Genomic DNA, 12,549 nt, shown 5'->3' on the forward strand with positions numbered 1-12,549 from the left:
CCCCGCCCTGCCCCACTGGCCCCTTCGCTAACTGTCCCCGCTGCAGAGATGCTGTCAACACGCTGCCCGCAAACCGCTCGCTTCCTTCCGAGCTAGCGTCTTGTGAGCGGCTCCGGGGCTGCTGGGGAGCCGCCTGCACTAGCGAGCGCGGCAGAAGGGGGAGCAAACCGGCCCCACACGAGCGTGGCCGTGGGGAAGAGGCTCCCCCGCCAATGCAGGCTCCGGGGCAGCTGGGAGCGGGTCGGTGGGGCCGCCCAGCCCCCGCCAGCACTGGGACCAGGGGACCCCGGGTGAGCAACCCGCCCCGCTGCCGAGCTGCGCTGCTCTGCGGCTCCGACCCCTCCCGGCCCCCGGGGCGCAGGCAGCGCTGGGCGGCTCTCAGCTCCCATCTCCCCCCCGCGAGCTGCGCCCACCCGCTGCCCCCTCCGCCCCGCCCACGGGCTCCCCACCCCCCGCCGGGGCGGCTCCCACCTTGCAGGCGAGATCGTAGCTCTGCCTGAGCGTCGGGGACCGCGACGGGGACTGCTCCTGGGCCGCCGCGGGGGACCCGTTCTGGGCAGGAGCCGCGGACCCTGCCCGGCCACTCATGGTCCCAGGAGCCCAGTGCCCGGGCAGCGAGCAGGAACTAGGAGAGGCTGGGCAGCGCCCGCCCCGCTGCTCCTCCTCCCCGCGGCCCGCCCCCTTCCCGGCCCCGCTGCTCTCCATGCCGGGGACCGGACCGAACCAGCGGCCTCCCCCCACGCCAGCAACAGCCGGGCCCGGCGGTTGCTCTGCGGGCTGCACAGAACCGAACCTCGCTGCGCGTTCCAAGGGCCGAACCGAACCGCACCGAACCCCAGCGCCCCCTTCCCCAGAGCGAGCCGCTTCCCTCTCCCGGACCCGGCGGTGCCACCCTGTCCCCAGCCTGAACAAAATCCGGTCCCCTGCCCGGACCGGACCCGGCGGTGCCACTCCAGCCAGGACAGAATCCAGTCCCCTGCCACCGCTGCTCCCAACCCCCCCCCCCCCCCCAAGTCCAGCGGAACCCAGCCCTCCCTTCCTCTGGGCTCAATGAACTTATTGGATCTCCCCTTAGCCCTGGGACCGGACCCAACTGAGCCCCTGTCCGGCCGGTCCAGTTCGGTCCCCTTCACTCCCCCATTCAGGTGCCCCATCCCTTTTCTCCTCCCGCTCAGCCCCCTGCCCACATTCCATCTTCCCCAGCCTCTCTGGAGCCAGGTGAAGGGGGGTTGGTTTGACTCCCATGGGAGATTTAGCAGAGCCGGGTGAGGAGGGCTTTACAGCTAGGCACAGTGGACCCAGCTGGATCAACTCCTAGCCTGCATCCAGACAGGCAGGGCCACAGTTGGTTGTAGGCTGCTGCCCAGGGAGGTGTGGGCCTGTCCCATGGAGAGGGCCCTAGGCACTGGGAGGTGGGTGGCCTCAGACAGTGACAGTCATTGTGAGAGTGGCTACAGGCTGGTAAGGGGGACAGCTGCTGGTTCAGCTGGAGCAGAGGGACCCAGAGCACAGGCTGCATTGCCCTGTGCATGTCTGTATGGACATGCTTTGGCCGTGTGCATGTCCAGCTACCTGGGTGGAGGAGAACATATGGGAAGCCTTCAGATCACACTCCAGCCGCTACCTTCATGGACACAAATCTGACATCAGGAATCATAACATTCAACAAACAGTAGGAGAACCTCTCTGGTCACTCAGCAACAGACTTAAAGGTGGCAATTTTGCAACAGAAAAGCTTCAAAAACAGACTCCAATGAGAAACTGCTGAACTTGAATTAGTATGCAAACTAGATACCATCAATGTATGGTTGAATAGAGACTGGGAATGGCTGAGCCATTACACACATTGAATCTATTTCCCCATGTTAAGTATCCTCACAGCTTCTTGTCAAACTGTCTGAAATGGGCCATCTTGATTATCACTACAAACGTTTTTTTTCCCTCCTGCTGATAATAGCTCATCTTAATTAATCAGCCTCTTAGAGTTTGATAGGGAAACTCCCACCCTTTCATGTTCTCTGTATGTATACATATCTTCTTACTATATGTTCCATTCTATGCATCCGATGAAGTGGGCTGAAAGCTTATGCTCAAATAAATGTGTTAGTCTCTAAGGTGCCACAAGTACTCCTGTTCTTTTGCGGATACAGACTAACACGACTGCTACTCTGAAACCCTTTTGGTTTGTCCTCAGAGCTAAGACATCAACCACTACACACTAGAGACGGGGCTTAATTTGTAATGAAAGAGGTGCTGGAGCTCAAGCAATTTTTTTACATTCATAACTGATGCAGCAAACCCAGAGGCGCCGGGGCTCTGAACTGCCAGGCCAAGCCCGGAGGTGCCGGGGCTCTGAACTGCCAGGCCCCCAGGTGCCGGGGCTCTGAACTGCCAGGCCAAGCCCGGAGGTGCCGGGGCTCTGAACTGCCGGGCCCAGAGGTGCCGGGGCTCTGGCCAGCCCTGACACAAATTAAGCACTGACGAGAGAGGGACATGAACTGAAACCACAGAGCTGGATTCTGATCCAGATCCAAACCCCATCTCCCCAGAATGGACTGAAACCACACACTGGATCGGAAACCCCCACAGTTGTGGGGGAGAGGGAGAGTGTGTGTGTCAGTCTGTTCCTGATTTTTCCCAAGCTTGGAGTGCTCCAACTCAGTTCATTCTGCAGAGCAGGGGGAGCTGCCAAGAGGGATGTGAGCCCACAGTCCCCCCTGAGTTATGATGAATCTCTCCAGCCTTGTGCTCTGCCTTACTCCTCGATCCTTAGCAGTCTCTTTACCCCACACTCTTAACTTCAGGTCTTAGTTCATGCTGCCCCTATGACTAGATAGCCTCTCTCTGCCAGTCCACCACAACACTTCCCTCTTCCTTCAAGTCCCTCATTGAAACCCACCACTGCTGTCAGATTTTACTCTTGGGGGATGCTCAGATACTATGGGGATGGGCAGCTACCTAGGAGAGAGAGTTGTAACTGATCAATAAAATACTCTGTCTGCTCCTATCCTCATGTCCCGTCATTTGATTGCATCTCTCCTATTTAGATGGCGGAGACCTGCCTGAACTCTGGTTCTAAAGCACCATGCATGGCTGTAGCACTGAACATATTAACCACTCACCGTTCTCAGCAATCGTTAAATTGCCCAACTGGGGAACAAAATTAGGTCAACCTCACCCTAGCTTCAGACAATGAACCCAAAAAGTCAGAGACTGATTGAAGGTGGCTTTCTGATCATTCATGGATAATCTGCTGCCTTCCCTCCAATGGTACCCAACACATACAGCAAGCAGAGAGCAAAGAAGCATGCATCACTATGGATAGCAGACATCTTTTCCAGGCCAGCAGAGCAGAATGGAATCCAAACAGCCATTGATTTAGGCCAGCCCGCAGGTCCCCTCCACCCCTTGGCCTCCACCTGTCTGAGGACCGCCTGGAATAACAGGTGAGAGATGGAACAACCTGGAATTCTCCCTTACCACAGTCTTTTTTAACCCATATTGCTGCCAGTCAACCTCAAACTCATTTACAAGGATATTTAAGAAAGATGATGACATAGACTTCATCTTATAGAAGAGGTTGAATGGGAGGGAAACCTCCCAGTCATATACTGGCAGGGCACTGAAGGGAAGGGAAGGAGTGGGAAGGGTCATATAATCATTAGTTGATGCATTAACCTTGCATCTTGCTGGTCCCTCTGGTTGTATAAACATAGGAATGAAAAGTGCTTTCATTCCCTTCATAAATCAGCAGTGGAGCACTTAGCCGGAGAATGGGGGGGGGGGGGGGGGGAAACACATCCCACTAGGGGAAGAAAACAAACCACTAACAAAGGAGCAATTTCTCACATCATGTAAACCAAGGAATCCAGTTAGCTGCTGGCTCTGGGCAAAACCCTGGGACACGAGAGGAGTGAGTTCTGCACAGGTTTGGTCATTCCTCACCTGCACCAGATAGATTCCAGGGCAAGGCTTTTCTCACCCAGTGGAAATCCAGTTTGAGAGCAACCTGAAATCTGGCACTTTTCAAGCCTCAGGAGGAGGAAAAAAACAAAAACAAAAACAGAAAAATCTCTGGGATTGAAGGGAAAAACTGGCAAGTGCGACTTTGAACATTACATGACATTTGCCAACAGTGCCCCGATCACTCTGCATCTGGCTTGCATCCCTTCCTCTCAGCCTTGACCTGTCTAGTTTGATTATATTGCAAGCGCTTTGGGGGCAGGGACTGTGTATTCCTAGCCATTTGTACAGCACCTAGAACCACCCTGATTGGGGTTCATGGGTATATTTGCAATACAAATATTAACTAACAGTGATTCATAATTTTACGTCTGGGAAAACAGTCACAGAGAAGTTAGTGACTTGTCTTTGACAGTCTAGAACAGACACCAGCTCTCCTGACTTCCCATTTTGTGTTCTGACCATGCTACCTATGTTAAACTAAATACCAGGTGTTACCAAGTTCAATGGCCTCTTCCCTCCACACCCATCAGACACTGATCTCCTTCAGTCTGAGCCCTGGTCACTACAGATTAAGAAACAGGTTGGAACATCTGCAAAACATGCAAACTCAAACTGAAAAGGGTAAATATGATCCTCTAACACCTCTCAGGTCTAATTCAGATCTCATCTAATGCAAGGGGGGCCGGGGATTTGCAGAGCATAGGAACAATAAAAGGGATATCACAGGAGCAGTGGTGTGTGAGAGCCAGGACTGCTTTCCTCTTTGTGTGATATCAGTGTTATGTTACCCAAACACTCCACTTTGCTAATGCATTTCAGGTGATGCCCTTTGTACAGAATCACCTCCATGGTAATTATTAAGCACTGGTATTCACTAGAACCATACCACAGGCATTCTGACAGACAGGACCAGATCTTCAGTTGGTGTAAATGGGTGTCGTTCAATTTACACAATGTGAGGACAACCTTGGGACAGATACTGCCCTCAGCAGCGCTGGGATAATTCACCGACTGCAATGGGCCTGATCCTGCCCCAGTGCACATCTGGAGTAATTCCACTATAGTCAATGGATTTACACGTGTGTAAAACTAGTAGGAGTGAGACCAAAAATCAGGACTTGTCTCCAGCATGCAGAAGTTATGCTTTCACTGGTCTACAAACTAAACGAGGCATGTAAACAAAGGGGGGATGGCAGAGATACGCCCCATGCAGGTGTTTCAGTTACCGGGCTCTTGCTGGTCTCCGTGTTTTGTTTTAGCCAAGACTTTCCTCTACCCCTCAGGAGAGAATAGTTTAGGAACCTGTATTTCCAGTCTTTGTAACTGTACTGAAGAATATGCCCATGGAATATGTACTCATAGGCCAGGAAACTGAACACAGCTGAGGTCCTTTGGGCGGATGTATTTAAAATGATCTCAAGTGATTAAAAGCTCCTACCGGGGGTTGTAATAAGCAAGGATTTAATAATACCAGGAAAGATTATGATTGTCCACAACTCTGGGTGGTAATTATGTTCTGCAGACCTGAAATTCCTCCTGCAGTTTCAAGTGAATAGGTTCTTAACGTTTTTGTCCTGAACTGATAGTTGCTCTTTAACAGTTGCCACGTTCCACCCCAGAGAGGGTTGCATTTCAGAGGTGGGTGAAGTACTCCTTATACCACTTCTATGTATGGCACAATCTTGTCCTTGTGGGTAGGCTCTATGCTGCAGTGGGGCGGTGGAGGGAAATGAGAACAGAGCAGTGCATTTTGCATGTCTGTTAGAGGAGTTATTCTGTCGGTGCTGGAAAGGGAGGGTCAGGGTGGCCAGCCGCACTGAAAAGGAAAAATGTCCCTCAAAACTCTGGATCTAGAGCCACATCTGAATGACCTGGCCCAGCTCTAATTAATGTATCCCAATCCCAACACCCGTGGATGTAGGGGTCATGTAGATTCAGACAGCATTCTAGAACCCACTTTCCTGGGTCAGGAGGATCTCTAGGCTCAAGCCATGTAAATACCACCTCTACCCCTTTGTGGTGACACAGCCAGGCAAGGGATAGCAGGTGATGAAAGGAACACACACAGCTTCTTGTGTGAAGGAGGGATGTTTGCCTTTGTTCCATTGCAACAAAGGAACACAGGGAGGAGAATTTACATAGCTATTGTGTTCCCTGGCTGGGGACAAACGGGAACATGTTATCAGCCAAACCTATCTGCTCTTCTGATTTGCATTTTGGAAATGTGACTGACCGCAGAACTTTCTTCACCCCAGGAAACAGTTCTGCAAGGCCTCTGGAAACGACTTCCCCTTAGTTCTCACCAACACCACAAGAGAGACAGGGTGGGTGGGGTAATCTCCCTCATTGCACCAACGAGTTTACAAGCTGGAAATATCTTGTTGGTGCAAAAGTTGGTGCAATAAGAGAGGTCCCCACCCACCGCGTGTCTATAATATCCTGGGACCGACACAGGTACAACAACACTGCACGCTACCACAAGAGGGCAGTCTTACTCCACTCAGCCTTTAGGCATTTCCTACACTCCTAGATCATTCTTCATCTCTGAGACCCAGCTGACCATGAGGTTGTTAGTAGCCAATTATGATTATTCCCTCGGTTCCTCAACCCAATTTGGAAAAAGAAATCCCTGTTATTAATTGCTGCCTGACACCCAGACAGCTTCATCCTCCCCTCACTGAAGGGGAATAAGGGATTAGACCAAGCACGCTTATCCAGACGAGAACACAACCATCAGGGGAGACACCAGCCCAGCTCAATCTTTAAAGGTAATGGAAGCAATTCGGGCTTCCAGGGCCTTGAGTGAAAGCCAGTGCAAGGGATTAAGCAGCACGTACAAACCTATAGTCTCCCAGTTGTAGGTGCAGCAGAGAAGCAGGCGACCGATCCAAAGAGAGTCACTCTGGAAATCAAACTGGGCCGTAGTAGGAGTGAGCTTTCCATCAACACGCTGTGTTTCTAATTCAGCGGGAAGGGGTATGGGCTGCCTCTAGGCCTCTGCCCCGTAGAGGAAACAGGTGCAGGCCAAAAGGTCTTTTCTGTCTGTACAGGATGGCTGAAATGCGAAAGGCCATGTCGGCAGGCAGGCAGCGCTCAGGTGTGCAAAGGGAAAGCAGGTGCATGGTCTCCAGAGGAGAATATCCTTCAAAATCATTCTCAGCTCATGGGTACTTCCAGGAATCTCGTGGCATTCCAGCAAGGTTCCAGAAAGCCCAATCCTGCACCCTGGGTGGTACAAGGAACGCTGGGTCGGGCTTAGGAGTCACAGAGATTTTACATAGCAATGGCACGTTGAGGTGGTAAAGATGCACACAGAAAGGTCAGTGGGGCCAGAACTTGCAAGGTCTCTACATGTCTGACTGCCCCTGAGATGAGCAAGAGTCTGTGTTTGCAGGACTGGGTCCAGGAAACGCAAAAGCTGGGTTAATAGTTGCTTTATTTTACCAGAGCAGTACAGAGCTACTGGACCATAGTAGTGAATCTGGATCAATTTGTTCAACGGGAGCACCCTACTGATAGATGGGAAATGTAGCTATGAACTATAGAGCACAATTAATGTGTCCGTACCATAGTACCCAGGAGCCCAAGGCATAGACCAGCGCCCCATAGTGTGAGGTGTTGTATAAGGCAGACTAAAAGTGGCTGTAAAGAGTCACACGTTCAGTGGAGTTGCAAGTGTCTAACTGAGAGCAGAATTTGTCCCACTGTGTCTATATCCCCCTATAAATGCATGTATATTAGAATGTTCTTGGAAGCCAACACTATAATGGAACACATAGCTAGACTTCCACTATAATCCCATGGTTTCACCAGTTTATAACTTTTCTGTACATTTACCTTTGGGGCTGAAACTGACTGGTGTGACTCGGGTGAATTTCGTTGAATTGAATCCGATTGGTCAGCTCTGAATAGCATGCATCGGTGACACAATACTCTTTCCCCAGTTTTTGTAAATTGATTTTATCTGGACAAGTCACAAAACATCTAAACTCAACACAGCAAACCTTCGCCGACAGCGAGTTCTCAGTGAGGCAGAGTCACTGACAGGGTTGGAGGAAAAAGTTAATATGCAATTTGTGAAGTGCCACCTTCACGCATTCACATCAACAGGGGCTTTTGCTTTTTCGGAACAGTATTGGGCACCTCCATCATGCAGCGCAGCTTAATTCTGTGTTGCCACACATCGGACAGCTGTATAGAACACAACCAGGTTTCCCCTACATAGAGAGTGCTGCTCTTTAAACATACAGAGAAGGGAACATCTGCCTAGTTAATAAATACAACGCCCATGTCTATAGAATTTCATTGGTATGCCACCGGCACCCACTTTTCTATATTTTCATGGATTCCAGCCAAGAGGCGAAATCCTGTTTTGATCCATCCTCATGTTTCCCTTAGCCCTGTTTTTAGATGGCCGGCTAGATCCTCCATGCATGTCACATCTCTCTCCGATTTTGGGTATAACTTTCTGCAAACAGCACAACACTGCTATTAGAGGAAGCAAATGTAAACAAAAACCCCTCAAAACAGGCTTTACTTGGAGAATTTAATGCCTCTGTGACTGACGTGCGATTTCGATACTGCGTAGTACTGGAGTTATCTTTGTATGCCACGTTTTCAGGTGGCTCTTCTGATTGCTGACTGTCCTCAGACTTGTATGCTACCATGTTAAGTCCTATATTCCTTTTTTTAAAATAGTCAATACCACTTCCACTAATGAACGCTCGGCTGCAGAAGGGCAGAGTAGCCAAAGATTCAGCCCTTACCGTAAATCCGATGCCCACAGTGGCAGAAAAAGAGCCGGGAATGAACTTGCCCTGGTCAAACTGAACCAGCAGTGATGTCTTCCCCACTCCACTGTCTCCGACCAGGATAGTCTGTAAGAATCAAAGAGAGAGCCATTAGCATCCCCTGGTAAGTGACTCAGGAAGCTGAGAACTGCCTTTGCTGTCTGGGCCTCCGCAGGCTTCTCTGATATATATCCTCTGCACGCTGCGTGGGGGAGATCATGGCAGTTCCGTGCCCCCTTTTCCCCACGTTCCTACAGCTGGGTTATTTGTTGCTTGTGACGTGCCTGGATCCCTCTGAACACATTCTGAGCTGGTGTAAATTGCTGTAGCTCTGTTGAAGTCAATGGAGTGATGCCAATTTCCACAAGCTAAGGAGCTAGTTCCTAGGGTCTGATTCTGCCCTCAGGCCGCCTTTACGCTAGCTTGACTCCAATGACTCCTTTAGTTACTCCTGATTTACACCAATGTACGTGAGAATCAGTCTCACGGCTTCTCTGAGGGAGCCAAGCAGCAGCAAACACCCAAGTGCTGAGGGTGAGGGGAACTGACCCAGCCGACTGTCGTTAACTCTCAAGCACCAGGGAACTGGAAAGCTCTGTTCCGAGTCCTTAGCCAGCACCCTGGGGCCAGAGCCCACTTGGGATCACTGGGCTCAGGCGACTCACTGCCAGTCAAAGTTGGGCTCTTGAATCTCTAAATCCCTCTTGGGACGTAGCCATCTAAACGCCTAGGGCTTGCAGCGCTGAGCAGCACAGCGCCTCAGCACCTGTAGAAACCAGAGCCCAGCACCCTCAGCTCCCACGCACTTCAGCTCAGCCTTGTCAGTGCATCGCAGGAGGTGCCTCGCACCGCCCGGGACCAGTACTGGGAGTGCATTAGCCATGAGTGTGGCCTGGGCAAGTGACAATGAAGTACAGGGAAGGAGTCCCATTGACTGCCATGGGTGCTGGATCAGACCCCAGGGCTGCAGCCCATTGGAGTCAATGGGAGTTTTAGGGGGAGCTGGATTATACTATATGTGAGAAAAGATGCGGGTGTGCATAGGACTTAGGGCGTATGTGGGTGTGTAAAGAGTCTTTCATGATCATGCTAGCTCCTCACATCCTCATATTCTCCAGGGAGTCCTCCTCCCTCCCTTTGAAATGCGTCCCTAACGCCTCTGTTCTGCCGCGGCCCTGCCACTGTACAGAGCTCTCCTTTGTTCCTGACGGTAGAGCTGAGCAGGGCTCATAAAACAGTGGTCCCTGAAGCCAGGAGACCGTTACCTTCTTACACCCAACCTTCCTGTTCCTCTTTCCCTCGGGCACAGAGTTTTGTGAAAATCCAACCGCATCTAGCTATGTGGTCACAGCGTCTGATCAACAGCTTTCATATGCAGATAACGGCTCCTGCTAACACAGAGCCCCCCCAGAGGAGCTGGTCAGCCCGACTTCCTCTTTCTCTGCCTCTGTGGTGGGGAGCCTATTCCGCATGGCTCTCCTGGTGAATTCTCAGTGAGCTCTGAAATAACCGAGTTCCGACACGAAAACCATCCAGTCCCGCATATTAACCGCGCAGAGCAGTGCTACCCAGAAGCCAGCCCTAGAGATGGAGAATTATGATGGCTCCCTGGGCTTCTCTCCTTTCAGATTCAGCAGGATGCCACCGTCCCACAATAAACTCCTGCCTCATGGCCTGAGAAATGTTATGAACAGAGCCCCTCATTTAAACTGATCCACTCTCCCTGGGCCCTTCCTTTTCTCTGACTCTCACCAATGTGCTTCCTGAAAGCATGGTTCCACTCTGGAAAATGACCCCATAAAAATGCGGGGTGCCATGTTTGCATCCATGTTTATTCCAATATTTTTTTCCCCAGCTGCAGTCCCTGCAAACTCAACCTAGGATTCAAAAGTCAGGCTAGATTCTCTCCTTCTTGCATATTGTCACCAGTAATAAAAGTGATGCCGGCCCTAATTTACCCCCATGCAATGCCATCATCTTCAGATTGTATCCTCATTTATGCTCGATGTAGTGTATATAATAGCGTAGTATCCCTTTAAGTAGTTTGTGAGCCCTCTAATGATGCTCACCATGTTCCGTTTTAGAAGCCACCAGAGCCCAATTGGATCAGCAGTGTGTTTATCTGTAGCTAGGCCTCTAATCTTACGTACATTCAGCAAATACAATTATTTGGTCCCCACTGTGCCCATGTGCTTCCTTTATTTTGTTTGTTGCCTGAACAACAACAAAACACCCAACACCTGGGTAACCTCACATGCAAATAGGTTTGCACAGGTGTAACTGATTGGCTCTGTAATGGGAATTTAGCATTCGTTTCTGGTGGTGATGCAAAAGGAGGAATAGAATCCAGACCCCCAGTGCCCCTGACCCTTAGCCGTGCTGGCTTGGCAGGGCTAACAGGAGTAAACTAAGTAGTAAAACCTTCTTTTTGTCACTAAAGTCAGCACCTACAACTCTGACAGTGGAAGGAAGAAAGTGTCAGTTTTACATGCTCTCTTTTTAGAGCAAAACTGGATGTTAATGACACCACTTAGCTTTTATCTGGTGCTTTTCATCCATAAATCTCAAAGCCCCTTACAAAAGTGGTCAGTGTCATTATACCTGTTTTACTGAGGGGGTAACTGAGGCATGGGAAAGTGAAGTGACTTGCTAAAGGTCACCCAGCAGCCCAGTGGCAGTGCCAAGAATAGAACCCAGTTTTCCTGAGTCCCCGTCCAGTGTTCTGTCCAATAGGAACGGAATCAGGGAGAGCAGGGACTTGAAGCTAGTGTCTCCCACGCCCCAGGTGAGTGCCCTAACGCTCCCCGCCCCTCCACCCCCACCCCAGTTGTATTGCAAATACACTTTATCACGTCTCGGTTTCATTCTGTTGCAGAATAAAAACAAACGTCGAAACCTTGACATTTTTTGCAAACTGGAATTTTTGTTTTGCGGCCAGCCCTAGTGCTCCCTCCAAAGGCACCACGTAGGATGGGACCCGCAGGCAGTACACATTTACTCTGAAAAGGTGCATCACATTTTTAAATGAAATTACTTCACCCAGGTTCCCACCCCTTTTGTGTTTGCTTTCCATGAAGTCGGGAGTGGTAGAGATTTGCAGGCACCAATGTTCTCAGATACTGAGCTCAAAGTCTCATGTGGGAGCATTAGCAAAAACTGAATATTACATATGTGCACAAGAGTATTCAGGCTGGAAGTGGTTGCACACTTATCCAATCAGGGACCAGAAACAATATGATGTGACTTATCTGATCAACCACAATATAGCTCAAATAACCAATATTCACAGAGAACTGCCCAGGGTCAGGCCAACATTTTCAAAAATTACCCCCCAGAATTGGATACTGGATAAATGAGAGGAGATTGCAGCCTGTTTGTGGAATATCCAAGGGGGAAAAAAGAAACTGGCCACATTCATTATCAATTCTTTTTTCAGCTCTAATAGTGAGTGTAAGGTAGGGAAAAGACAGCAGAAAACCTCAGGATCTAAATGCTCTAGTTACATTTATTTTTCACTTTCTGGCCTCCGTTTAAAGCAAAAATGGACCCCAGGCTATAAAATCCAGATCTGAATCCAAATCTAGATTTTGCATTCTCACAAACTTGGAGGATGGTTGGATCCAGGTTTGTGGTTCACTCCATTACAGCGGGAGGGGCAAGCCACCCAATTTGGAATTAGATTCCCTTCCAAAAAGTCAGAGTGGGAGCTGGAACGGAGGCTTTGCTGCCAACCTGTCACTAATTGAAAGGGAAGCTGCATTGTGAACTTCACTTATATTGCAAAGAGAAAGCC

At 50.1% G+C, this 12,549-nt stretch overlaps 1 protein-coding gene across 8 annotated transcripts in view; it reads right to left on the reverse strand.

Annotated features, from left to right (window-relative positions):
- RAB37 (RAB37, member RAS oncogene family) overlaps positions 1-12,549 on the reverse strand; it is a 62,327-nt gene that overhangs the window by 19,804 nt on the left and 29,974 nt on the right. For 4 of the 8 annotated variants that reach the window (XM_024101699.3, XM_065562785.1, XM_065562783.1 and 1 more), the window contains exon 2: positions 8,733-8,843. In XM_024101699.3, coding sequence (XP_023957467.2) covers positions 8,733-8,843 — 111 coding nt within the window. Of the gene's footprint in view, positions 1-471; positions 723-8,732; positions 8,844-12,549 lie in introns of those variants that run through there. The other 4 variants (XM_065562781.1, XM_065562786.1, XM_065562784.1 and 1 more) reach the window with 3 other exon arrangements.

Source organism: Chrysemys picta, chromosome 12 (genome assembly GCF_011386835.1).
Source record: "Chrysemys picta bellii isolate R12L10 chromosome 12, ASM1138683v2, whole genome shotgun sequence".
NCBI lineage: Eukaryota > Metazoa > Chordata > Testudines > Emydidae > Chrysemys > Chrysemys picta.